At 44.7% G+C, this 27,455-nt stretch overlaps 1 protein-coding gene and 1 long non-coding RNA gene across 6 annotated transcripts in view; one reads left to right on the top strand and one right to left on the bottom strand.

The window, feature by feature from the left end:
* Positions 1–27,455, top strand: part of LOC143332454 (glutamate receptor 1-like) — a 74,765-nt gene that overhangs the window by 6,635 nt on the left and 40,675 nt on the right. For all 5 annotated transcript variants that reach the window (XR_013078221.1, XM_076749916.1, XM_076749917.1 and 2 more), the window contains exon 3: positions 22,403–22,642. Coding sequence is in view for 4 of the 5 variants with exons in the window: in XM_076749916.1 (XP_076606031.1) it covers positions 22,403–22,642 (240 nt within the window). In the remaining variant the exon portion in view is untranslated. The remainder of the gene's footprint in view (positions 1–22,402; positions 22,643–27,455) is intronic.
* On the bottom strand, positions 14,990–16,782 carry LOC143332455 (uncharacterized). Its single transcript, XR_013078222.1, has 3 exons — positions 16,230–16,782; positions 15,287–15,455; positions 14,990–15,041 (listed from the first exon to the last, which is right to left on the bottom strand). It is a non-coding gene; the product is annotated as an uncharacterized LOC143332455 (long non-coding RNA).

Genomic DNA, 27,455 nt, shown 5'->3' with positions numbered 1-27,455 from the left:
GCAGGCACAACGCTGATACTGAGATGCATCGGGCTCTCTTCATCAGGGCTTCAGCCAAAGTTTTAGAAATGCTGAGATCCCCCCTCCCCTCGGACAACAAAAACAACGTCTCTGAAACATATTCAACTTTGTCGTAGTCAGTTGTTCATTTAAATTTTCTCTAGGATTTATTCACATTGAGCGGTTGTGTTAAGTCAGTTCCTCCAGAAATGAACTATCCCACCCTCTGATTGGTGTCTTGGTAAAAGCCCTCGTGCTCCGTCCAGCACCTGCATGTGTCCTGAGTGACTGAAATATGTCCTTTTCTCCCCTCACAGCTACATTATCCTTTCTTATCAACAGTTATTGTTTACATGCTGTCTATACCTGCCACAGAAGGGATGGCTGGTTAAAAATAAACGCTGCATAATTAAAACTATATCTCGTGGTTCTTTCCTGGTGAGGCCCTGCTCAGCATCTTCAACGTCCAAACTACACTTTGCTGCATATGAAACAGGTTTTAATGCCGTAGTGAGATTAGAAATTCCTTAACGATGCTCTCTCAGATTTAGTGCCCAGCAGTGCCGCCGAATCCCAACATGTGCTTCCAGCTCATGGTAGCCACTTCGCAGTAGTTTGTACTCAACAAGTGCAGTAACAAGTGCCGTGTTTGTGATGAGTCATGCTTTATACATGTGCAGAGTCCCAAAGAGCGTGTCTTCGCCTCTCATCTGACAGAATCTCTTCCTTTGATTTGGCCGGTGCAGAGTCTTTATACTGCAGAGAGTTCAGGGAGCTAAACTCAGCAAGGTGAAGCATCCTCATCAGAGCAGACATCAAAGGTTTTTCCTCACAGCCTGTATGTTAGTCTTTTATCCCCACTTTACCTCTTTTTCAATAGTGACCAAAGTCAGTCTGAAGACAGGAGTTTCACTTTTTAGCAAGAGACTATTAGTATGTTTTTAAATGAACAAAGGAGTCGAATAATCGGTCAATAAAGTCAAATCTGTACAAGTAGAAAAGTTTTGGCGTCAAACTTAATATAAAGGACCAAAAGTAAAAACTCTCATTATGCAGAATGCTCCGTTTCAGAATAATACGTATCACAGGACTGGAAAATAATCAGCGACCAGTAATATGTTCATCACGTTCACACGTTAATGTTGCAGCTGGATCGTGGATCAGTCAAGTCTTCACCTGTAATAATACATCACAGTGGGTTTGTTGACTTCATTTGTATTTTTAATCTTAATCTGCAAATTAGGCAGCACTGAAGTGATCGAATACATGCAGTGGAATAAAAGTGCTGTATTCTGAGGTGGAGTGGAGAGGAACTGTACAGCTGCACAAAATGAAATACTCAAGTATTTCAAGTACAAGTACAAGTAGTAGCCAATACTGCATGAGTGAGGGGCCAGTTGTAGTAGAATGATCCTTTAAACAGTAGGTGTGTCCTGATTCGGCTCGATGCTGCAGGTTATTTTTCTAAACCAGACGTGAACGGAGTCTGAATGATGGAGCTGCTGCACCTGAGCTGATCCCTCCTGCCCCCTGGATACCGCCGACAGACACCCCCCCATCTCTGTCTGTCCACCTGTCTGTCTGTCTCTGTCTGTCCACCTGTCTGTCTGTCTCTGTCTGTCCACCTGTCTGTCTCTGTCTGTCCACATGTCTGTCTGTCTCTGTCTGTCCACCTGTCTGTCTGTCTCTGTCTGTCCACCTGTCTGTCTCTGTCTGTCCACATGTCTGTCTGTCTCTGTCTGTCCACCTGTCTGTCTCTGTCTGTCTCTCTGTCTGTCTCTGTCTGTCCACCTGTCTGTCTGTCTCTGTCTGTCCACCTGTCTGTCTCTGACTGTCCACCTGTCTGTCTGTCCACCTGTCTGTTTCTCTGTCTGTCTCTGTCTGTCCACCTGTCTGTCTGTCTCTGTCTGTCCACCTGTCTGTCTCTGACTGTCCACCTGTCTGTCTGTCCACCTGTCTGTTTCTCTGTCTGTCTCTGTCTGTCCACCTGTCTGTCTCTTTCTGTCTCTGTCTGTCCACCTGTCTGTCCACCTGTCTGTCTGTCTCTGTCTGTCCACATGTCTGTCTGTCTCTGTCTGTCCACCTGTCTGTCTGTCTCTGTCTGTCTCTGTCTGTCTGTCCACCTGTCTGTCTGTCTCTGACTGTCTCTCTGTCTGTCTCTGTCTGTCCACCTGTCTGTCTGTCTCTGACTGTCTCTCTGTCTGTCTCTGTCTGTCCACCTGTCTGTCTGTCTCTGTCTGTCTCTCTGTCTGTCTCTGTCTGTCCACCTGTCTGTCTGTCTCTGTCTGTCCACCTGTCTGTTTCTCTGTCTGTCTCTGTCTGTCCACCTGTCTGTCTGTCTCTGTCTGTCCACCTGTCTGTCTCTGACTGTCCACCTGTCTGTCTGTCCACCTGTCTGTTTCTCTGTCTGTCTCTGTCTGTCCACCTGTCTGTCTCTTTCTGTCTCTGTCTGTCCACCTGTCTGTCTCTCTGTCTGTCTATCCATCTGTCTGTCTGTTTGTCTCTGTCTGTCTGTCTGTCCACCTGTCTGTCTCTGTCTGTCCATCTGTCTGTTTCTCGGTCTGTCTTTTTTTATCCATCTGTCTGTCCCCCTGTCTGTCTCTGTCTGTCTGTCCACCTGTCTGTCTCTGTCTGTCCATCTGTCTGTTTCTCGGTCTGTCTTTTTTTATCCATCTGTCTGTCCACCTGTCTGTCTCTGTCTGTCCACCTGTCTTTCTGTGTCTGTCTGTCCACCTGTCTTTCTCTGTCTGTCTGTCCACCTGTCTGTCTCTGTCTGTCCCCCTGTCTGTCTCTCTCTCGTTTGGCCTTTTCATGCTGTCTTCTCCTGTGAAGCTATTTGTCTTCATTTCTGTGTCTGTCTCACAGTCCATTTGTCCTCCTGTCCTGTCCTGTCCTCTCTCCTTGATGCTCTGCTCCTCATAAACTTGAGGAAAGTGTCTAGTAGTGATTGAAGTTGATCAGAATAAACTCTGGTCTTGTGTTGATGCTCGAGACAGTGAGATAACAGACTGGAGCTGAAGCTGACATCATTTCCTGTCGGCAGCTGTCTTTATAGCCATAGAAATGTTTGTTGAGTAGATGTTTTGTTCCAGACATTAGTCACGTTTCTATCCATCTTCACTGTTTGAATGAATGAATGAATGAATGCTTGTTTCTGTCCTGTTGTGTGGACACGAGTTCATTGGTTGATGGGGATAAAACGCTGATGCAGAAGAAGAGGACATAGTGAGATGGTGTCATTAGATGAAATCAGACATTTCTGTCAGTTTCATGTATGAATGTGAGGAAGGTCACAGACTCGCTCCACAGATGTGACGCTTTGGAAGTGATGAGTGATGTTTCAGTCACTTTGTTTCATGTGCATTTATTCACTAAATCTGTGTCTTTATTTTTTTTAATCCATCCAGTTTTCCACTTACACTTTGGCCTGAAAGCTTTTTTTACTATGTGTATCTATACATATGATTTTCATGTGCAGTTTGGGTCTAAAACAGGAGGTTGGACACACTTACTGTAAATGATGTGAGCTAAGAAGACCTGCCTCCCCCCTCACTTTCTGTCACCCCCCCGCTCCTCCTCAGTCTCCTACTCTGAAACTCCCCCTCTCCCCTCTCCCCTCTCCCCTCTGTCTGTTGTTTTCTCCCCCGTCTGTTGTTGTGTGAAATGTAAAACAGACTGAGCTCTGCCTCCTGTGAGACAAACTTCTACAGTCGGAGCAGAGCAGCATGGCTGCATCTGAAGAACCAAAACAAATATTTCTCTGAGAGCAGAGACTCGGTCCTCAGAGCCGCTGCATCTGACGCTTCAGCTTTATACAGGCAGCTCAGGCTGAGCTCAGAGTCACTTTTATCAGGAATTAGTCTCAATGACGACGAGGGGCAGGACTGACAGCTGGTCTGACGTGATGATACAGCTACGGTCAGGACGTGGAAATCAACAAAATAAAAAAAAAAAGGACTGTGTGGAAGCTTTTAATATCAAAGCAATAATCTGACATCTGAGAATTACACTTTTTGGCTTTATTGTAGAGAATTGGATGAGAAGTTTGATGCCGCTCCCATGTTTGGTGTAAATACTGTAAAGTTGAAGCTACAGCTGGTAGCCAGTTAGCTTAGCTGCACACAAAGGCTGGAAGCAGGGGGAAGCAGCTAGCTTGGCTCTGTCCAGTGGTACCAATAAAAAACCTGCAATCACTTCTAAAGGAAGCGACTGCTGGCTCCAGCTGCAGATGTGCTGTATAGATGTGAGAGTATTGTTCTCAGGTCAACAGACGTGGTTCACTTATTAGCTGTTTTCGTCTCTACTGACTCTAGCTCAATGACAGTAGAAGCTAGTGAACAGCAGTGCATGTGAGAGGGTTTGTTGTTGTGGTGTGTTAACATTTTGTGCTTAATTAGCTTAATGTCTTTATGCAACCTGGATTCTCCTGAAGCTCCAACATCTGGAGCTGAAGTCAAGACAGTTCAGTGTGTCGCATTAATCTTGTCAGACATTTTGTAGCCCACAGGAAATCTTGCTTCTGCTCACTATTGTCTTTTCATTATCTCCTCTGAAGTAAATGGTATTCTTCTGTTCTTATCTGTCTCTGCTAAACCCTCCTCGGGAGAAATGAACAGCGACAGCAGAGATCAGTCTCCATCTAAAGGTAAAAAAGACAAAAGAAAATCATTTTTGTCAGTCATTGGGAGGAACAGGATTGATCTCAGCGCTCCACCTGAACTGATGGGAAGTGTCAGTCAGTCAGAGACGAGGAAGAACCATTTTCTGTGTTTGTGAATTGATCATATCGGCCCGTTTATTGCTGTAGTCAGATTTTGGTGTTGGTTCCTGAGATTTAACATTAGATGGATGCCATTTGTTTTATCTCTCCATTACAAACTCTTTGTTCTTCTGAGACACTCTGTATGCAGGTGTTGAATTCTTCAAACAGTTCATTTGTTTGACACTAATCTCCGCAGTTTATTGAAATTATAACCCCACTGATTCCAGTCCTGGTTGACTGGACGACGCCTGTGGTACTGGAAGTAATGGCTAGAGCGTCTTATCTTGCGTTTTTAAGGTGGAGGTGAACTGGTTCATGTAATCCTAATCCACCTGTCGTTGTCCTGCATGTATATCACCAGAACCTCGACATATGAACTCATTACATGGTAGGAAATCATAATCCTAAACTAATCTGTAGTGTCTCTCCTGTATAGTTTGTCAACCAGAGAACACTGGCAAGACTTTCAAATGTAAGTTGTCCCTCTCAGTGTGACTCATGAGGGATATTTATCAGGATTGTTCGTTGTGTGTTTGTAGATATTGTGCTGTTGTATTTTTAAAGCTGCCCAGTATCCATGTCAGTTTGTGCTATGGTGAAGTTGGCCTTTCAGGAGGTATCCACGCAGCACCACGATAAAACCTCAGTGACAGAGACTTTCCTTTGGCTGCCTCAGAATAAAGGGCGCCGGGTGCTTTGCCAGTTGAGCAGTTTCAGTGTGAAGGAGCAGCAGAAGGAATGAATAGAAACTTAACACAGCGCTGATATAAGAGAGCTTTTAGTAAACAGGCAGTGATGCTCAAGTGCATGCTGCAGTTTCCTGTGAATCCTTTGTGCATGTGAAGGTAACAGTAACTGTGACGCATCAAAGGAATACATATGGAGATGATTTCGCGATTAATGTCTGAATGATGAATGAATAGTATCCAGACGGGGATTTGAAATAAAACTAGAGAAAGATGAGAACGATAGTGGACTTGATGATGTCAGTGTTCAGTAAATACACAGTAGTAGTACACAGCATACAGTACGAACAGTTGGATGCATCTGTGCAGGCTGATGGTGGGAGGGCAGCCAAACACCACGAGGGAGCTCTGCACACATACATCATATGAATGAAATGAACCGTGAGCTTCATGGAAAAACCTGCAGCTGCATTTCTGCTGCTCAACTGTGACAACAACAACAACAACATCTGCTGCAGCTGCTGCAGGAAACACAGTAGGCATTAAACCTCACCCGACACACTGTTTGGTTTGTTATGTAGCAATGGCAGCGGTGGCTCTGGAGGTACAGCGGTCGTCCACTTATGAGAAGGTCGCTGGTTCGATCCCTCGGCAGTCTACATGTCAGAGTATCCTTGGGCAAGATGCTGAACCCAAGTGGTGAAGGGTGTCGTTGGCTTTCTCTCATGTCAACATACTTGACAGTATTTTCAGTAATTATTGACAAACTGACGTAGAGTTTTAGCTGCGAGAAAGTACACGTGTAAGAGTTGGGACTGCACCTAAGGATCATGTTCATTATTGATTATTCAGCAGTTTAGTTGATAAATCCGTTCAATGTTCAGAGTAGTTAAACCGTCCATCATAGTTTCTTAAATCTGAAGTCTTCAAATTGCTTGTTTTGTCTGACCAATTCTCCAGCAGATAAACATTTAGATTTATAATAACAGAAAACAGAGAAAAGCAGCAAATACAATTATCAAAAAAGTTGCTCATTAATTTTCTGCTGATTGACTGATTGGCTGATCCGCTAATCCCTTCAGCTCTATGAAGAGTCATCATCTTTTGTCATCTCGTCATGTCCTCTTCTTCGGCAGAGGCTTAATGACTGGAGAATTAGCTCCACCTGCTGTTCCTCTCCATCGACCAATGACACACAGCAGGAGTGGAAGGAAACATCATTCATTCGTGGTGTCCTCTGCTGATTTCTGGAAATTAATCTGGGATTTGCTGAGTTTAGATAAGAACTTTGCACAAAGGTTCATGCTAATCCATCCAACAGTTGTCGAGGTGTTTCAGTCTGGAGGACCAGCCAACAGGCCGGCTTTGCTGATTGTTGGACGTCTTTGCAGCAGCTCCAGACATCTCAGAGAAAAAGCAAAACTTTTGTTTCTGTTAAATTTTCAGAAGTGACTTTGACGCTAACACATTCTCAAATACTGAGTGCAGAATATTGCAGTCGACATCGGCGCTCAAAACTAAAGCACTCGTGACTTTCTGCTTTTGTTCTGGCTGTTTGTGTCCCGCAGTCATATTCATTATATAGAATCACGCACAGATACTGCAGAGCCAGCTGTGTGTCTGAGCCATCATCATCATCATCATCATCATCAGACAGACACACAGACAGACAGGCGGTGCGACAGGCGGTCAGTGACTCACCTGTGATGTGTCTCGGCGCTGTCAGACTCTTGTGTTTTCATTGGAGGACTGAACCTCAGAGGATTTCTGTGTCTCTGTCTGGACACTTTGAACTGTCTTCTTCCTTTATTTCCTCATTTTCTCATATTTACCAAATGTTTGCTTACGTTCTCACATTGGTCCACAAGATTAGTCTCATTTGCATATTTCATGCTTTTGACATTGCCTTTCTGTGTTCTTTAACTCAGTGTTTTCTCTCACTAATATTTTGCAGACACTGCACACACGCTGTTTAGTTTCCTCTCCTTTATTTATGCTTATTAAGCGCCAGTGTTGTTGTTTATTATCTAACATTTCCAGTTTGTATTTTTCTATCCTTCAATGAGAGAGTGTTTTGGAGCTGACACTTTGAGACGTTTCAAGCTTAGAGACATGTCACTTATTGGGGGTCTGTTTGCACTAGATAAACAACAACATTAGTTGTTTGTTCAGACGCTTTTAAACAGCCAGTGTTTGTTTTCCAGCGCCTTCTTGTGGTCAGATGTTGAGTGTTAAATGTGGAGAGAAATTGGGGAGGTCGGGTGGATGCTTAGGTATACAGAGCAGTCAGCTCAGCCTGCTGTTCACAGCCCAGCTGCTCCAAACCCGCGGTGTCAGAACTGGCCAAAATATACAGGTTCAAGCCATTTGAGTATCTGTTGTTCGGCATTATGTCCGTAAAAGAGTCAAACCAAACACAAGGAGAAACATGCTACTAACATACCTACACAATGCAGAATACATAAACTAATGTCATGTAACGTGTTGTTGCATCGCTCGTATCAGCTTGACCTACATTGAAAGTGACGTTGTGTGCAGAGCTTCCAGTGGGTGCTGGCTCATTTGTCCTGGAAGACTGCTATGTCCCGGACAAATGCGAGACATTTTGGCCAAATATCTGTGATAGTGGACCCCGTTTTCCTGTGTTGTTGTATCTAGGCGACTGATGGGGACACCAGTTTTTGAAATGGTTCCAGTATTGAGCCAGAGCGCGCCGTTAATGTACGTCCACCAAAAGCCGACTCCTGAGGTTGAGAGAAGACGCAGAGGTACAATGAGCATGGAGGTCATGACCTTTGGAGTCACTGTAACCACCAGAGGAGAGGAGGCAAGAGAGAGAGTGGAGTCTGGAGGCTAATGAATGTGCTTCTGCAACAATAAACACATCTTGTTATGGAGTCGGCCACGCTGGCAGCGCGACACGATGTAGCATTCATGCCAGCAAATCAGACTGAATTGAATGGAGGTGGACTGAATAGAAGTGCAATGAATTGAATCGGGACAGGCAGAGGAAGAGAAACAGGGAGGTAGAGCGAGCATCTCAGTCTAATAGAGCATGTAACAAGGTTTTGAATGGATCTCTAGCCTGAGTGTGACCCCGTGTTAGCTCTGCTGATGGCTTCATGGACTCACACCCTGCTGCACATTAAATCCAGGACGGGACCATTTCATGACAAAATATTGCTTTTTTATCCAGTCTGAAGTAATAGGTTTGGACTGAGCAGCAGAAAATCCATCCGTCAGCAGACATGAATGAAGAGGAGGAAAAGTCCCCACAGCACAGAAAATTAAAGTTTCTTTTTTTGGGGGGGGGGTTCAGGTAATTTTTCAGGCTGTTAAATGGCTCGTTAGAGTGTTGAGGACTGTACGACTGCGGGCCTGTGGAACTGACTGGATTCCCTGCTGGGTTTTACACGTACACACGTGCTTCAGTTTAAATGCAAGCAGTGATGGACGTCGGCCTCTCTGGCAGTTCACCTGGTAGAACTCATCCCATGGACTGAGGCTGTGTCCTAATGCAGCGGCCCACCTTTGATTCCAAGCTGAGGCCCTTTGCTGCATGTCGTCACCTCTCTCTCCCTTTCCTCAGACTCCTTCAGCTGTACTGTTGAATAAAGGCAAAGACAAAGTGAAGAATTTGTGTTACTGTAGAAGAGATGCTGTAATTTTGTTTGGCCTCATCGGTCTGTTAGGTTATCGCTGTGGCTCTGCCTCTGAGCTGCTCCTCCTACAGGTCTGAACACATGCACACACACTTACTACACATCAAAATGCACTTTTTGGTAGTGACTGTCAGTGAAGCTCAGCAGTGGTCTGGATTTTGTCAGAGGGGGAGCACACAGAGCCCTGGAATAGCCACATGCTGAAAACACGTAGGAGTAGCTGAATTAGGTTGAATATTCAGGCATTCATCATGTTCGTCCTCAGTTGTCTGTCACCAGTTTTCACTGCATTAGCTGTGTAGTGCAGCGATAAAGACTGGCTGATACGACATCTGATAGTGAAGCCTAAGACTTTGTATGTCTTTATTAACAACTCCTAATACTCCCATAACAGTAGTGGATAGAAACATGCATTAATTTGCTTTTCGTTTTGATGGTTTGCTGGAAATTCCCTTAAAACTTTAAGTCTGAATAGAAGCTTGGCCAATGTTCCAACAAAACTTCATGCCAATCCGTCCTATAGTTGTTGAGATATTATTTCAGTCTGGACCAAAGTGGTGGATTGACCAACATGACAACTGACAACACAAACCTTAGCAGGTTTGTATTCAACCATCAGTGGACAAAAAAATACAAATAACTTGAAATTGTGTTAAAACACCCTCTGAACATGTGACGTACCGTTGACATGTCAAAGGATGCCCCTACATAGTCTAAGTTATCCTGAAAATAGATGGCATGCTGTGCAAAGACAAATGCTGACTGTTCCTTAAAAAATACTAAATTAAGAAATCCCCCGTGTCCTCAACCCTTTAAGTTTGCATCTTAAATATAAACTCTATCCACTAGGCAGCAGTTGCATGCAAGCCAGCTAACCAACATTTTAACTCACCGCCCTCCCAGGGATTCAGATGAAGGTGGGAGGAGGAGGAGGAGGAGGAGGAGGAGGAGGGAGACGGAGGGGAAATTAAATGGTGTTTCTCTTCTGTTTTGCTGCCAGGACTTCTCTTATCAGGAGCCTACAGACTGAGACAACAGAAGGATAGGACAAGACTGTCCCCCACCCTGTAGTTTGTGTTATTCATTGTTTATTGGTGTATGAAATAAAAAAATAACCATCACGTCGTGTTGGAGACATTTAGGCAGGAAGCCCGGGTGGAACGAGACGAGAGAGAAACAGAGAGGGAGAGCATTCGGTTTGCTGGTGACATTTTTGCCCTTGAGGACTCACTTGTAGTTACACGCTCAGTTGAATGCCTCAAATGTGAAATGAGGATAAAGTGCAGTGTTAAAAAAGAGCGTTGCATGTACCGCCTGGAAGGACGTTTATCTTCAACAACACAGTCTGGCAAATAATGACATAAAGGAAGAGCCGGCGTTCAGCTACGAGGGCCAGCAGCAGAGAAAAAGGGATTATCTTTAATTAATCTTAAAATGTAGTTTCTTGTCGGACAAAACAGAAGCGAGATCAGATGTCAGAGCCACAGTCAGGAGAGAGGGACTTCATTCACCAAAGGGAGGAAATGAACTGCAGGGTTTGTTTCTGTTCTAAAGTTGTTTTATTTTAATTCCACCGAGAAATAATTGAGGCCAGAAAATAGTTTTGATGTTTAAAACACATGAAATAAATGCTAATTGTTGGACTCCAGCAGCTGTGTGGTGGGATTTGAATGTTGAATCCTGTGAGATTATTTAGCGGCCTCCTGTAGGGAGCCGCGTCAGAGAGGTCAGAGGTCAACCCCTGAGCTGGAAAGATTTCAGTGTCCTACTCAAGGACGCGTCAGCAGGGCAGATGCAGACCTTAAGCTCAGGCTGCCCTTTACAGTGTCTATAACCCAGATTTTATGCTGAATACATCAAAAGCAGCACATGTACATTGCAGCGCTGCAGTCCTGTCGTGCACTACAACAAGTCATTCCTCCAGGAACGTGATCAGTGCTGTCTGGGTCCTGGACTGCGTCTGGTTGCTCAGCTTCATGTCTGGTTAGATGTTGATGGTTTTTGTAGCTGCTCTCAGTTTAATTCTGAGTATTCAGACAGTCTAGTCATTGTAAGCTGTGCCGAGAGTAAGTTTGGATCAGTAAGAGATTCACAGTCGAGTAAAGAGTTTGTTAAAATCACTGGACCATTACAGTCACACAGTCAGCGAGGCGTTTGGTCAGCTGTAAAAAAAAAAAAAAACTCCGGAAAGAACGCAGGAAATACACACAGAGAAGTCACATGATCGCCACATGACAAGATGTAAAAGTCACATGACTACCGAAATGTCACTCGTGTTTGTTGTTTCATATTTCCTGCAGTCGTCTTAAAGCCCTGATTTCTGCTCCGAGGAGCGAGGAGAAATCTTTTAGGAGCCATGAGCGAGGACACGCAAGAACAGCCTTCACGGACGTCTTTGACCAACCGTTTAACCCACTTGTTGGATGTCAGTTACTGATTGGACGCTGCAGCTCAGGTTATACTCAGGTGTCATTGCCAAGTTTTACATTTTTTTTTTTTCTGATTCGTGACAAATCAGTGCCAGTTGTCGTGTTCTGCCTGCAGAAATGGTTTTTGTACCTCTGAGCAGGACACAGCACGCAGCATCAATACAGAATGGTGTTTGTTCAACATCAGAGAGAAAGCACCGCCGCTGTTACACTGATAACCGTGTGCCTTTACTAGTGTTAGCACAGCGCACGCCTGTGCAGACAGAAATTCATCAAAAGTCAGCTAATAAAGCCAGCGGCCGCTGATCCAGCTGTGATCTGCTGCCGCCATCATCGCTTCACGTGAAACTTCAGAGGAAAGGACGTCCAGCGGTTTTAATAAACCTTCTAACAGTCGCTCCAAACTGTCACAGCTATGGATGGTGAAAGCTTTGAAGGACCAAGAACTGAGTCCAGACAGGAGCGTTAACTTCAGCTCTCCTTTGTTCCTTTCACATGTAGCTGATGTGTCAGCACATGAAGACTCTTTTGTCCACTGAGCGGACCGATAGCTGTATGGTGTCGTCAGGTTGTGTTTTCAGCCCCGCTCAGCTGCTGCTTGAGTTCAGAAAGCTGCTCGACTCTCAGGTGAACATCTTCTTCTCATGCTAAATAACAGCAGCTGCCTTTGCTTGAATTCGTCACAGGAGTTGTGGTTTGGCTGGAGAGTGGTTTGTGCAGTTGTTACACACAGCTGATTTGTTGCCTCTGGAGTGAATTGTGGGTAAACCTCTGTGGACGACCAAAGTGTAAATGTAGACAGGAAGGCGACTGAGACGCTGAGCAGACAGACGAGGTTTGAACCTGCTGCAGTTGAGGGGAAAACACTTATTTCTGTGTGTGTGTGTGTGTGTGTGTGTGTGTGTGTGTGTGTGTGTGTGTGTGTGTGTGTCAGAGCTGCATGCTCAGCAGGAGATTATTGCATTGATGCCTGCGAGGCAGCAGCAGCCTAAATGACTTTAGACTCAATGTGTGTGTGTATGTGTGTGTGTGCTTGTGTCTGTGTGTGCATGGTTGTGTACTATATGTGTTTGTGTGTGAATCAGCATGTGTATGTGTTCGCTCGTTATGATTTGTGTGTGTATGTGCGTGTGTATGAATGGTGTATCACCCTGAGGAAGGCAGCCATTTAATCTATTATTCAGCATCGCTACTAAACACATTAATTAGAGCCTGAGGTTGAGACGGGTGCACAGTCGTTTCAATACAAACCTCCAATCTCCTCTTTTTATTGGAGTAGAAGGTCCAGTTGTCGACCCCTCTGACCTGCAGACCTGGAAATACAGTTTGTCTGTGAGTCAGGACTTAAATCCAGCATGAGAAGAGACTGTGTGCAGATAGTTTGTGGTCGTCGTTTGATGCTGTGCTGATAAACTGAGGGGAAATCCTCCAGCACGCTGTGACGTGTCAGACAACAGAATGTGTGTCAGCAGTTTGTGCTTTTCCTTTTCCTGTTCCGACATGACATTAGCCAGCTTTCCATTGAAATGTAGCACAAATCTTAGTTGAGGGGTGAGGCTAACCTTTGCACACAGGTGGCTAGCTTGGAGGTTGTTGTTTTCCATGGCGACAAGGATTTCGAACACTTTAAAGGTGACATATTATGACAATTTTTCAATAAGTTACATAGGTCTATGATTTCCATAAAACATGTTTTTGATGCTGTTTGCTGGAAATAGCTTTTAGGAAAAGATTCTTGCCCCCCTCTATATCCTTCTTTTTCAGCCCCTTTCAGAATGTGCCGTTTCTGGTGTCTGTAGCTTTAAATGCAAATGAGCTGCTGCTGTCCCACCCATGTCACCGTGGTAACGGGGAGAGCGTAGACTCACGTAGCTCTGCCCGTGCGAAAGTAGCGGACATGACGGTAGTGAATAGACCGAGTTCTTCAGTAGTTCAACCGTACATGTTCGAACCTGGATCGGATCCTGAAGGAGGGAAGGCTCCTACAGAACCTCAGAGAATTCAGCAGGACGCTCCTGAAAGGTTAGTCAAAATACATCTTTCTATCTTTTTCTCTTCAACACGGCCTGTACAGGTGGCAGCGTGAGAGGCCCGCAGTTCAGACGGTCAATGCTCACGCTAGGAAGCACCAATCCTAACTTGTAGCATACCAGATTGACGGGGAGAAACTCAGCTAAAAGCCTCTACCAAGGATTGCCACCCAAACAAAACATAATTCATACCGCAATAAATGCGTATGTGACGAAAACACGGAAATAGCGTATGTCCACTTTTGCGCGTCTGCTGATTTCACCACATCACACAAACCACACAAGCCTGGTATCATATGAAAGCGGAGTCGGAAGGTCCTGCTTGTTTACATAAAGAGGAGGGGGTTTCTAGTAATCACTGGGTTGCTGAGACATTGACCGGTCTAACTGCGCTGTTAGTTTCAGCGCTCCGTCTCATTTACACATGAACGGGCAGAGCACACACAGGCGACACTGCTGAGCAGCACTACTGACCATTCACCTCAGGCTGAGAAAAAGTAGCTAGCTAGAGCACACACATTCAAATCAAATTCAAATGTTGATATGCAAGGTTTCGTATTTCTTTAGCTTTATACATGCATGATTTTTTTTTTTACTTGTTCGTATCAGCGCTTATGTGGAAATCGTGCAACAATGCAGCCTGAGAACAAATGCTGCCAGGAGGTGCCACAGGTCACAGTATCTTTACCTGCACTTACAGTATGATCATAGTGTATGATTGCAGATAACATGCCACGGCAGATACTCACCTTATGTTATGAATAATAGGTTACAACAAGGCTGCAGCAGTTGGATGAAAGGCCTCCATGCATGATCAACCATCCAGGTTTAGAACCTGTTTGTCTAAATGTGTTCTCGCTGCAGAACGCATACAACACTTACAGGGCTGAATACGCCCCTTTACCGCTATGGGGGACAGAGCAGTGAGTTTCATCTATAATAACCAACTTCACTGTTCATACACCATAATAAACTAAATATAGTCAGTCATATTTTATCTTGACCATATAACCAGGTTTTTCCTTAGCAAATGCTATATATTATACATTTCTTCACATGAAACATTTTACAGATAAATAAATATTTATTTACTGCAGTCATGAATATTTGTACATGGAAATACAGTACAAGTGAAGGATTCTGAATCCATATTAGAAAAATGTGAATACAGATGTTGACATTATAGAACCTGTTGACTAACATAATGTTCAAATTTTCTCAGTCGTTACAGGTATCCAGCCAATGAGTTTTGTGAGCTGGTGCCGGAGCTTCCTTGGGCAGAAGATTCGAGCAGTCATCCCATCATGCAGATTGACGTTGGGAGTTTCCTGATGCCCAGGGAAGACCCCCCCCCCCCCCCCCCCCCGACGACACGTCCAGCAGGATGTTTATCTTCAGAATCTCAGCTCTGTATGATGATGGGTCGACAAAGATCCTCTCCGTGATCATGTCCATCAAATCATCAATATAACCTGTGCAATACACAGACACACAGGAAAAAGTGAATCATTAGTATCATTTATTAGATCATTCAGCAACTGCAAATATAGTGAGTTTGCACTTTGCATTTTGTTGTTTCTCAGGTATTTAAGTGTGTATTTTTTTTGGTTTATTTATTGTGTTGAAAGTACTGACGTGTGGTACTTTGTGTCTTTTTGTCATGTACAATATAAATGTTTGTTCTTTGAGTAAATAAAAAAAAGGAGTTCACACTTACGAATGTGGTTAGTCTTCACTGGTTTGGCTGTCTCCGTTCATGGACTTTGGAAAGCTCAGTTTGAAAAGAGGATCTCCTGATGATGTGGTCGCTTGTCCTCTATCAGTATTCTCGTTGTACTGAAGTGCATAACAACAGTAGTCCTTGCAGGACACAGTAGCCTGGACAGCTGTAACAACAGTATATTGTTATGATAACAGGGCATACTTTGGAGTAAAACATGACGGCACTGTTATAGTGTAAATTCAAGCACTAAAGGCTGCAACAGCTCACTGCTACACTTGATCAGTAGCAGGTAACTGTAATGATCCACTGGCCTATATAAAAAGAGAGAAGTGACATCAACCTTATCTTACATGAATAGCTATGCCAACAGCTATACACAGCGTAAAAATAAAAGAAAAAATGCTTGGAGTGTGGGCTGGGATGTAGCAGTCTCAACCATACACTCGTTTTGCCCTGGGCTTTTCTAACATACTCCAGTTTAGAAAACGTTTCCAAATGCATTATTTTCATAAATTCTTGAAGCTTAGGCCCTGCGGAGCGTCTGTGTATGTATCGCTTGACGGACCGGGTCACTGGGTTTGCATATGGAGACCATGCTAATTGCGAACTAGAAGCTAGCGGTTAGCGTTTGCTTGTGCTATGTCGCAAAGCACTTCTTGGTTAATTCGTGTTAAACTGCAAAATGAACACAGCTTAATATTTGTGAATGCTGGCATCTCCTTCGAACATGTATTCACTCATTTGCAAGATCAGAAACGTGGTGTGATGGACCAAAAGCTACGGTGGCAGCGAGCTAACCTGTGATGGCTGGAGTCGTAGTCTCGAAGCTAGCGGTTAGCCTGACATCGTTCTCAATGGCAAAACACACACGCTACAACACGCAAGAGTTCGCGCTAATCTACTCAAGAAACAGACAGCTAATTATTTGTATACTTACATGTCCCTCGTCTGCACGTAATCCACGCAAAGCTGGAAGTGAGCCCTCCTTTAGAGAAAGTCTCCCAGCTAATCCTGCCTCGTACTGACCGGGCTTGGCGGAACAGTCAGCCTCGAAGTGGTTAGCACACACCAGCAGGTTTTTGCCAACTGTAGTGGGGACGTTGCCTTCAGAAATTCAATTCACGCCGCTCTTCTGTCCTCTGCGGCTGGGAGCCGATGGAGCGATTTGTGCTCGTCTTTACAGCCACCAACAGAACACTGTGTGTGGCAGCTCGACATGATTCCTAACACGGTGCATTCGATAGCGACATCGCAGATCTGTGAGAAGGTAACGTATCTGGTGGGTGGAGAGACGCCAAGGAGAGGAGTAGGGGTGGTGGCTGGTGGGTGGGAGCATGCAAATATCCGGACTTGTTACGCAACAGTACTCCCGGAACTCCAATGGCTCGGTTGGAAGGGTGCTTTCACAAATCCGTATCTTACTCAAAAAAGCACGGACGGTCTTATTTCACACTTTGTATGCGTGTGGTAGCACCACAGACACAAAATAACACCCCAAATCCCAGAAAAAGTCGGTTTTTCATAATATGGGACCTTTAATGGCGGCATAGACTGCATCTGGTGAGTGAGGTACTAAAGGGTTTTTCTGGACAGATTTCTTGGCAAAAGTGATTGAAAGTGCCATCTGGTACATACATTATGGCATTAATGAGGAGTCAGCGCAGTAATGGCTGCTGGTGTGCTTCCCTGCCAGGCTTTGTGTGTACAGTAGAGAGCTTAGAGGGATGAGGGGACGTGATGGGTGACGTAGGCAGGATCTTCAAACATGAGGCAGCCGGGACGCCCGAGTCAGAAACTCTCAGAATGTGAACTAACAGTGAAAAGGTGCATTGTGTACAGTCTGTGACCTTTGACTTCCCCTTTTTTGGCTGCTTGTACTGCCAGCGATCACAGGCTTCAAGCTGAATCCAGCGCTACACTCACACGTACGTCACTTCACACAAAACAAACAGCAAATATAAATGTCACTATCCAGTGTTTGTAGCTGGGATCACAGCTCATTCTGTTTCTGACCTGACTGCATGTCATTCTGGGAAAGCGTCAGCTAAAAGTGTCGGCTAAGTGACGGGAATACAGAACGACGGAGTGAAACAGTGACCTGATCGTGGGATGTGTGTCTCCGGGCGTCCTGTCTCGTCTGTTCAGCGGAGGAGCGTAAACAGTTGAGCTGTGGGTCGTGGTGAATGGACGCAGCGGTGGATGATGACAGCGAAAGCCTCGGGTTCATAGACGTCATCGCAGTCACCTGCCAATACCCTTCAGCTGAGCAACCTTTGCTTGATTACTGTCTGTCATGGACAGACGGGTCTCGGTATGGATAGATGGACGATGTGTCAGGAGGATGAACAGCTCTCTGGGCAGATTCGGTCTCAGCTGTGCGCCCCGTGGCGCTCTGCGCCGTCTCTGGGCTGTGTTTAAATAAAGCTCTGTCTAAAAGCCTCAGGTGGCGAGGAGCGAGATGTCTGACTCGAGGACCCTCGGTGGGGCGAGGAGAGGTCGGCTCAGTCTCTGCGATGTTCCCATCAGTGTCCTTGTTGAACGTTTGTTTCTGTTGATATTCATTGTTAAATGGGATGGTGTGTTGTAACTCTGTCAGTCATCAGATGTAAACATCAGTGATGATGACAGATGGTGTGATTATTTATTCATCAGTGACCTCACGACTAAGTGGATCATTATTTATTGATTTCTGGCATTAATTGGACGCGGCAGATATGTACCTCCAAGAGAACACAATCATTTGGTTCGTTGTGTGTATTTTATTCTTGTTTATTTAAATTGTTTATTTCCACTGAGCTGTTCTGGAGCTGTCCGACAAATCACATGATCTTTCTCAGTGAGTGGTGTTTCCCAGTTGTCATGGAACTGTGGTTGTTCAGATTTCCATTTTGAACCAGTCAACCAAACTAAACAGCAAGATTTAAAAGCTCCAAGAACTGAAACGCCGTCACTTAAAGAAGCATTTCAGCGTGTTGGCCAGTTTATTTGTCTGTCCAGAGACAAAAGAAAGATCCTGTCGGTGTTCGCTGTGTTTGTCCGGGGTGTGTTTAGACTGGAAGCAGAGGGAATCTGCTTGTGTAGTACCACTTACAGTGAGTTGAAAAGAGCTTTCCAGCGGTCGAGCCTTGTTTCAAACCTTTGAATCGCCTTAATCTCAGATTTGTTCAAATAGCTGAATTTTGTAGGAAAGTTTAAAAATGACACCTTTCTGTGGAAGAACCAGGAAATAGCAACAGGAACACAGACAGAAGTGTGGATGACATGATGCAGCTGTGCACGGTGTCCTAAGTCGACTTACCTTCACTGATATAAGCTAAGTCATAATTCAGATTCAGTCCGCTAATTCAAGTAATAAAGATGGAGTAAAAAGAGTGAGATGTAGGAGGAGAGTGCACACAGCTCATTGATACAGAAGAAGAGCAGCTCATGTGTTCATAACATTAATTTGACATCACTTCATTACTTCATCCATCCCATAGGCTGTATATACATCTGGACCCCCATCATGGGGATGTTGTTGACCTAAACACAAATAAGCACAAAGACTCCCAAGGCTCACAACATCTGTGGAGTCTTCGCTGCCTGACCCTCTTTGACGAAGGAGCGGCCTGTCATCCCAGTGGGACAGCAGCGCTAATGCTAAGAGACAGATACCTCGTTAGCATGATAGCATTCACCCCAAGGCAGATGTCTATTGTTAGCATGATAGCATGGCCCCAGAGGGAATTGTTATTTCCAGTGCTAGCCTGCTCAGAGGGACCTGGTTTGTTGTTAGCATGTTAGCGCTGGCCGACGGGGATCTGCACCAAGGACACACACACACAAGACGAGGACGGCTGTCAGCACGTGCTGTATGTGGCTGATCTAATACTGATTTATTGGTATTTGATTTGTTGAACATGTCATAAGTTTCAACTTCTCCATGTCTGTTAATTCTTCTCAATCCTAAAACCAGTTTATGGGCCTCTTACTGCCGGCAGCTGGACTGGTGTAAACTGGGAGACCGTTAGCTCTGAATAGCACTTCTAGTGAGTGTCTTGGTGGATGGTTTTACCTCTTCGGTGTTTGGGGCTTGGCACCCCAATGTCTGTTGATCCATCTGGACTAAAGCAGCACAGATGGTCCAGGCTATCATGAGATTTGCGAAGCTCAAACTGTTTCCATTTCAGGAACCTTTAATAGGCAGATTGAACTTTGTTGAGTACATCTGTCCTCCTCACACGATGAACGCTTCTTATTTTGGGACCTCAGGGCATCCTCATGGGCCACATACATATGATACTATTATCCCCCAAACATCATACCCCTCCCTACTGTGACCTGTCTAATGAAGGCACCTCAGGAACTTTACTGAAGCATCACACTCTGGCCAACCTCACACTGAAGGTTTCCGATGATAAAACAGGAGCGGCGGTGAACTGCCATTGGGATCTTGATCAGGTTAAATCAAGAGATCACTGAGCCTGAAAAAGGAGTATGTTTTGAGGTGTTTGCTTGGAGTACAGATGTCTCACCCAAGCTGTGCTGGATGTCAGTTGCTTAATTCTCCTCAGCTCCACTCAGGCTTCACCTCTTTTTGTCCAAATGAGGATTTTCCGGGTGATGACACAGATAATTCGGACATGTTTTTATACAGTCTAAATCGGATTGTGCCCAGAAGACCATAAAATAAGACAGTGATTCACTGAATGACTTGTGGTGCCTCAGCAGTGAGTATTATTTTGTCTTAAGACTTAATCCCTGACTGTGAAGGAGCCCTGCATGACGAGTAATTTGATTAAAGCCATTGTGTGTACGGGGATTTACCATGTGGAGGCCTTTTGTGTGAAACAGGAAACTTTATCAGCTACACTGCAGCAGATAAGTCAGCAGCTGAAATTATGTCTGTCTGCCATGAAGATAAGAGCACTTTATCATCTGTTAGCTTATTACCAAGTGGAGATTTCGCTGTTGTGTGTTGTGCACAGATTGCAGAGTAGACAAAAGCAGATAAAACGGTGAACGTGCAGGACAAATGACAGTGTGCATGTTGTTTTAAAGAGAGACAGAGCGCAGCTGATTAAGATGCAGAAGAAAAGCAACCTAAAAATGTGACAAAATGACGGAGACGTCAGCGTTTGGAGTAAATACAAAAGCTTGAATGTCACCGTCTGCCCAGAAGAAATGTATTTAAAAAAATCATGAATCCCAGCTGTCATTAACATGACAAACAAGCTACGAGGGAGTCAGCACTCTGAACACTGGAATGTGTTTGAACCAACTCCTCTTGACTCTGTGTGTAAATACGTGTGTGTGTTTTTATTCAGCGTTTACCTGTGAGAGCCACGTCACAGACACCTTTCTTTGCTTTGTGACAGACGAGGAGTTTATGTAGTACAGTGTGATTGAAGAAGACACAGGGTAATACGTGACCTGTGTTTTACTTTGCTTTGTTTGGTGACCTGGATTTTAGGGCGAACAAAGAAATTGGAGCTTGAAAACAAGACAGACAAAAAGACAAGTGCTACTGTTTACAGAGAGGAGTTGGATAGAAGGTGAAAGAGAGGGCGGAGGATAGAGGAGGTGCATCCTGACACACGAGGCAGAGAAAAGGTATGAGGAGGTGTGAAATGGAGTTTGCAGGTGGGCGTTAAACACACAGGTCACAGCAGCACAGTGATGACAGTGAGCAGCTCAGCGGTGGAGAACAGCGGTCCTCGCTGTGTTTTCATGTCACAAATGTTCCTCTTTTTTCTTTCATGGCTGGCAACTTTTCTTTTTTGTAACTACGACCACCTGCAGCCTCGTTCCATCTCCGTGTCCTCATTTTGATCTTCAGCTTGCTGCGTGCTCTGACTCTTGCCATGCTTGCAGCTGTGTTTGATGACAAATGGATTCATTTCCACTGATCCTGTAATTCATTTTAGGTAGCACGTGACCCTACGATAGCAGAAACATTGCTCCATGGGTGAGCAGTGTGCCAGACTGATGACAGCTTCTAGCCTGTTAATTCAGTAGCAATATCTAGCACTTTAATAAAAGCCCAGATACACATGAAAAGGTTTGTGGTGCAGTGTACTGTACTTTTTTAACACTTGTGCCCTCGTTGTGCTCCAGAGAAACTGGCAGCACTGCACTGACTGCAGTGAAAGTGTGTTTGAGAAAGTCATGACAGTCCCAGCTCTGTAGGAGTTTTGTGTTTTGCTTGTGTTTTCTTATAATTATTAGGTGAACACAGTGTGAAACACACTGACAGTCTAAAGCCTCAGCTAGCGGCTGTGTGAGGCTCTAATGCTCATTATAAGAAAACAAGCGGTTGGATAGAAGTTGAGGTCCAGAATTAGTTTTTGGTCTTTTCCAGTTGAGGTGAAGTAAATGTAGTGATTGGCCAGATGTTGGTGTCAGAATGAAGGTCTCTGACTGCTGATGTCATGAAGGTTTATCACGTGACCATCAAAGTGTTCAGAGACCTGCGACTATGGTGACGACAGAAAGGTCAACATGTTCAGCCACACGTGAGATTTTATGGTATCAAATCGAGTCTCGCGTAAGCAAAGATATGAACAATGAGCTGCAGACACAGAAGAAATACGTTTTCTCTGTACATTTAAGCACCAATCAGAATATTTACTGTAATGGCTGTTCTTTCTGTGCAGTTTAAACATCATTCATGTTTGCCACGATGACCATGTGAATAGTTTTTGTTAGCTAATAGCGCCGCTAGCTGTGCAGCTAACTGAGCCAACACGCTAATGGTATGCTGCTCCTTGTTTGTTTGGAGCAGCCTTGGAGTCCAGCTGTTCCACCTCGAAGTCATTTTGAAGCAGAAGTGTAAAACATTTCCAGACTCCAGCTCCTGCGTTTTACCTTTTTACATCAATATCTTTGAAGTTTTGTTTGACAAAACAAGACATTAGAAGACTACCCCGTGGCATTTCAGTACATTAATCAATCAATTGAAAAAAAAAAAAGCAGGGAAAGCTCTAACCTGTTTGACATCAATGAGAAAAGCCTTGGTCATATTTTACACTGAGTAAAGTGGCACACACTCCAAACGTATATCAGTTCAGACTGATGAAACCCTGAGCTCTGTTGTAATAATCCTCTTTTCTTCCTCCTCCATCTTCCCAGTCTGCTCCCAGTTCTCAAAGGGCGTGTACGCCATCATGGGTCTGTACGACCGGCGGACGGTCAACATGCTGATGTCTTTCTGCGGCTCTCTGCACGTCTGCTTCGTCACGCCGTCCTTCCCAGTTCAGACCAACAACCAGTTTGTCCTGCAGCTGCGGCCCCAGCTTCAGGAGCCCCTCATGGCCCTGCTGGAGCACTTCTGCTGGACCAGGTTCGTCTACATGTACAGCGCCGACTCAGGTGAGGACGCAGGTGCCCTGTGATACAGCACAAGTTATTTCTCTGTGCGTTTTAGAGAGTTGTGTTCGATGGCAGCATTCACTGGCGGTGCATGTTGATGCAGAGCAGCGTGAGGTGAGGATGTGCTGACCTCAGGGTCGTGGCTGGGTGTTTGTCTCATCGCTTGTAGGTCACTTCCTGTCTCATAATAACAGGTAGTGCTGAGATTTCTTTTTCTTGCCTGGTCTTTCCTAGTTTTAGTACAAATGAAGGCAAACATTTGGGGTGTGTGATCACCTGTACTGCATGGCTGATGTGGAAAAATATGTTTAGTGCACATTTCCACAGCAGCAACAACGTCAAAGTGATCAGACTTCATTGCTCTGCTGCTTTGAGTTTCTCCTTTGACAGACAGACTGCTGTGGCTCACTGAGGAATTCTAATCATCATTCACAGTAAATCCACGGTAAATAAAACGCAACACTCCCACCAGATGTTTTCCATTGAAGGATTATGTCCTTTGACCTTCTGGTAGGCTTTTAATGTGAAATATCTGAAGGAAGTGTGGAGTTTACAGTAGCTTAGCACAGATCAAAGATGGGCTGACTGGAATTAGCTGCTGACAAAGTGGAATAAATGAGAAGTGAAGGCCTGTTTTTCATGGATCAGTTTCAAATAAAGGCCTGGGCAGAAACAGACAAATGAGGGAACTTAAACTATTCAGTTATACCTAAATTTCAATATGCTGACAGACATTTTGAATGCTGGCAGCAAATCTTATTGTTGTGTGTGATACATAGAAAGAGCTCCAGTCAAAGCTCAAACGATGGAAAACATGATGGAAATCAGACATTTCTGAATGTGAGGAAGGGTACAGCCTCCTCATCGCTCCACACAGATCTGATGTTTTTGGCTCTTCACAGGAAGCGATGATTGACGTTGAACTCGCGTGTTTCATGTGCGTCAGTGTGAAAACATGTTTGCTTATGTTGAAAATGCACATAAAAGCATGTGGATGGAAACACAGTCAAAGAAGAAAAGAGGCATCTGGAAAGAACCAGAGACACATAAAAACAGATTCATGCATTTGGGCTTCTCCAGCACACCTACAGCGGCGTTCGCACCGCCACCTCTTCAATCCCAGACCTACAGAAAGTGCAGAAAGTCACCGAACATAATGACGGTGTTTGGCAGGAAAGTCTCAGACCCAGCCTTCATCTCCTGCTGCCTGTCACTCAGAGACGCTGCCTGTGAACTGTGCACTGAAGACTTCCTCTGAGTCAGACTTCACCTCCAGCTCTTCAATTCAAACAAACAAACAAACAAACTTGGAGAATTAGCAAAAAGGGCAGTTAGTTCTGTCACCTCCCCCCTCTCATCCGGGCCTCGTGTCTCCCCACGGCCTGTGATCTGACGTTATAGTCCATTTGACAGTTGGTGGCAGACTCTGTCTAATCTTATTGCTTTTTACATCTGCCCAGGAACCATCGGTAGAAGTCTATCCAGCGTAATAGTGCGTAACCGTCTGCCCCGGCGGTGCAGTCTGTCTAATGTTATCGCTCCTCAACATCTGCCGAGGAGACATTAGATATTTGTTGGAGGCAGAGGGGCTTTCCCGAGGCTGAGAGCCTCCAACACGGCTTTGGTTTATGTCCCCCATCAACGACTGCACATCGGCACACAGTGCCCCCGGTGGCCATTTCAGGGAACGATCGATAAACACTCTTTTTAAACGCGTCCTGAAAAACAAAATCAAGTGTGTTAACAGCTACGTTTTATACACAAGAAGAGAGTCTCACAGGCCAAACATCTGTTTTAGACGAGTCGTCACAGAAGGAAACCGTGGAGGAGAAGTATTTGTTACTTGACTCTCTCCGTTTTCTGCTCCTTTCTTCTTTCTCTTGCTTATTTTAAGTCATATTTCTCTCGTTTTAGTGCCTTTTTCTTGTTTTGACAGCTTGTTTTTTGCAGTGTATCCTGTCTCGTCTCCTCCCCTCCTCTCTCGTTTCCTCTGCTGAGTGTTGTTGAGTGTCTGTTTTCTGCTGGGTTGCTGGTATATGATTGGCTGCAGCAGACTCTGTAGTGTGTGTGTGTGTGTGTATGTGTGTGTGTGTGTGTGTGTGTGTGTGTGTGTGTGTGTGTGTGTGTGGACATGCCAAACAGATGCGTACAACATCAACAACCCAACCATTTATTACATAATGAACTTACAATCGTGCTTTGACCTTTGTTCGACACACACACCAAGACACATGAACACACACACACACACACACACACACACACACACACACACACACACACACACACAACGAAATGATCATCCTCGACTTATCCCATAATTATTGTTCTGTCTCGTTGCCATGGATACAGCCTTGCAGTAAAACCTGCTCTCTGTGCAGTGACTGACTGCTGGAAACATACAGTAGTTATAGTGAAGTACAGTACAGTGTTTTCACTCCTTCATTACTCCCTCCTCCTTCTCCTGCTTCTTCTCTTTGTTCTTCTTCTTGCTCTTTGTCTTTTTCTTCTTCTTCTCCTCCTTGTCTTTAAGCTTGTAATTCTTGTTGTTTTCTCTTATGTCATCTTCTTTCCTTATCTTCCTCAGTTTGTCTTCCTCCTTTTCCTCTTCGCTCACCTCCTCTTTCCTCTCGGCCTCCTCTTTTTGTCTTCCTTCTCCTTCTCTTTGTGTGTTTTAGCCATTCTTCTTCAGAGTGAGACATCTCATGTATTTGTTGGATTACCTTGAAGTTTTGTGCACTGGTCTGTGGTGTACTGTTGTACTGCTGCGACTTTTCCTCTTGCCTACATTTTTCTTTCTGGATGCCAATCGGCTGCAAACATTGCATCAAACAGCCTCATCTCATCGGTGTGGTTGCTTGTTTGGGGTCCTCTCTTTCCTCTAAAGGCTGTGATTCTCTGCTTCAGAGACTCGTGGAGTCACGCTCATTCTTCATGTCGTCCTTGTAGGACCAGGGCGTAAAAAACCATCATCATCATCATCAGCTGGTTCATTTTCATAAACCATGTTTGGTGACTCTCTTGGATTGGATCGGAGTCTTGGATGGACACCAGGCTCTCCAGCTTTAGTCATCAGTACAACAGATGAACAGCTGTCTTCGACACTATCGGGGTCTTTGTTAAAGATTCAAAGGTACAGGACGTCGTGCTTAATTTAGAGGACATCCATACATCTGCGATGGCGCCGCTGTCACCTTGTCTGCCATGAATTTTCGTGATAGTAACCTTAAATGTTTGTTTACATTATGCAAATGTGAAAGTTATAGATGGTCTGACTTCTCCTGTTTGGCCTTGAGTGGAATCCTCCAGTACCATCAAAGTTCATGGACAAACGTGTGAACAGTTGTTAATGACGCAGCTGTTGTTTACGTGAACACATAGACGTATATCTCCAGTCTTACTGTCCTCCTCTCACCTCTTCCTCCTCATCATCTGTTCTTTGAACTGTCCAGAGGACTGAGAAAGCTTTTACATGTTCCTCTCTTCCCTGTGCTGCTCTCTTTTATTTTGCTCTTTTTTTTGTCCTCTTGCCTGCCGTTAAGGTTCCCTTAAGCAAGGCGTTGATTCTCCAGTGGTGGACTGGACAGCACAGCGCTCAGTCAACCCTTCGACTGATTCAAAACAAAACAAAACATCGGACCAGAGGAGAGACAGACAGGCAGACAGAGACAGAGACAGAGACAGACAGACAGGCAGACAGAGACAGAGACAGAGACAGAGACAGACAGACAGGCAGACAGAGACAGAGACAGACAGACAGACAGACAGACAGACAGACAGACAGACAGACAGACAGCAGCTGTTGAGAAAATAAACCAGGGAGAGGAAAGCATCAGCTTGCATGAATAGAGGCCATTGAACATGAAACTGATTTTCGTGTGTGGCATGTGTGTGTTACATGACATGTACCTTTGTGCACACACACACACACACACACACACACACACACACTCAAAAATACACAGTTATTTGTACATTCATGCAGCAGCACAAACATTTCCCTGAAACGGTAGGACAGAGAGAGACAGTTATTTTTTTATTTTTCATCAGCACTTTCGATGTTTTGCTTTTGTTTTTGATGTCTTGGTGATTATTATGTTGGAAAGTTAAAACCACATATTGAAGCTGACAAACCGTCAAATCCTTCAGAGGAGTACACATGAATATGATGATGCTAACATGCTAATATTTAACAGGTAGAATGTGTGGCATGTTCAACATCTTAGTTTAGCATTTTAGCATCCATCCCTGTGATCTGGTTGTTGCATCTCTCTCTTCCCTTGTCTCGTATCATCTCTTCACTGTTTCTGTCTAATGAGGGGCTAAAAATCCCCCAAATGCCTAAAAAAGCAATACAAAAACAAAGCAAACATAAAAACAAACAAAAAACGTAAACATGATGATTTCTTGCATCTACAGCCTCATCACAGTGATGATGGAACCCCAGTTTTGAGTTTCTTTATGGAGTGCTGTTACTTAGCTGTCCTCCTACCATTTCATTTGACCCATAGGCAAACCCTGAACAGAACCAATCACGTGTATGACACAGTAATGGACGGACATAAATGGCCCTGACTTGGCCCCATGTTGCTCATGAGTTGGCCCCCTGTCGGCCCCGTGTCGGCCCCGTGTTGGCCCCGTGTTGGCCCCATGTTGGCCCTCAGTTGCTCCTGAGTTGGTCCCGTGTTGGCCCCGTGTCGGCCCCGTGTCGGCCCTGAGTTCGTTCCCTGAGTTGCATCAAACAGACAGATGTGTTTTAATGAGTGTCTGAGGACAGATGGAGGCTGATGCTGTAATTCTCTGTAAGAGCTCT

The sequence above is a fragment of the Chaetodon auriga genome, chromosome 15 (genome assembly GCF_051107435.1).
Source record: "Chaetodon auriga isolate fChaAug3 chromosome 15, fChaAug3.hap1, whole genome shotgun sequence".
Lineage (NCBI taxonomy): Eukaryota > Metazoa > Chordata > Actinopteri > Chaetodontiformes > Chaetodontidae > Chaetodon > Chaetodon auriga.
Note: the sequence above shows the minus strand (reverse complement) of the source record. Positions and strands in the feature narration are given on the sequence as shown.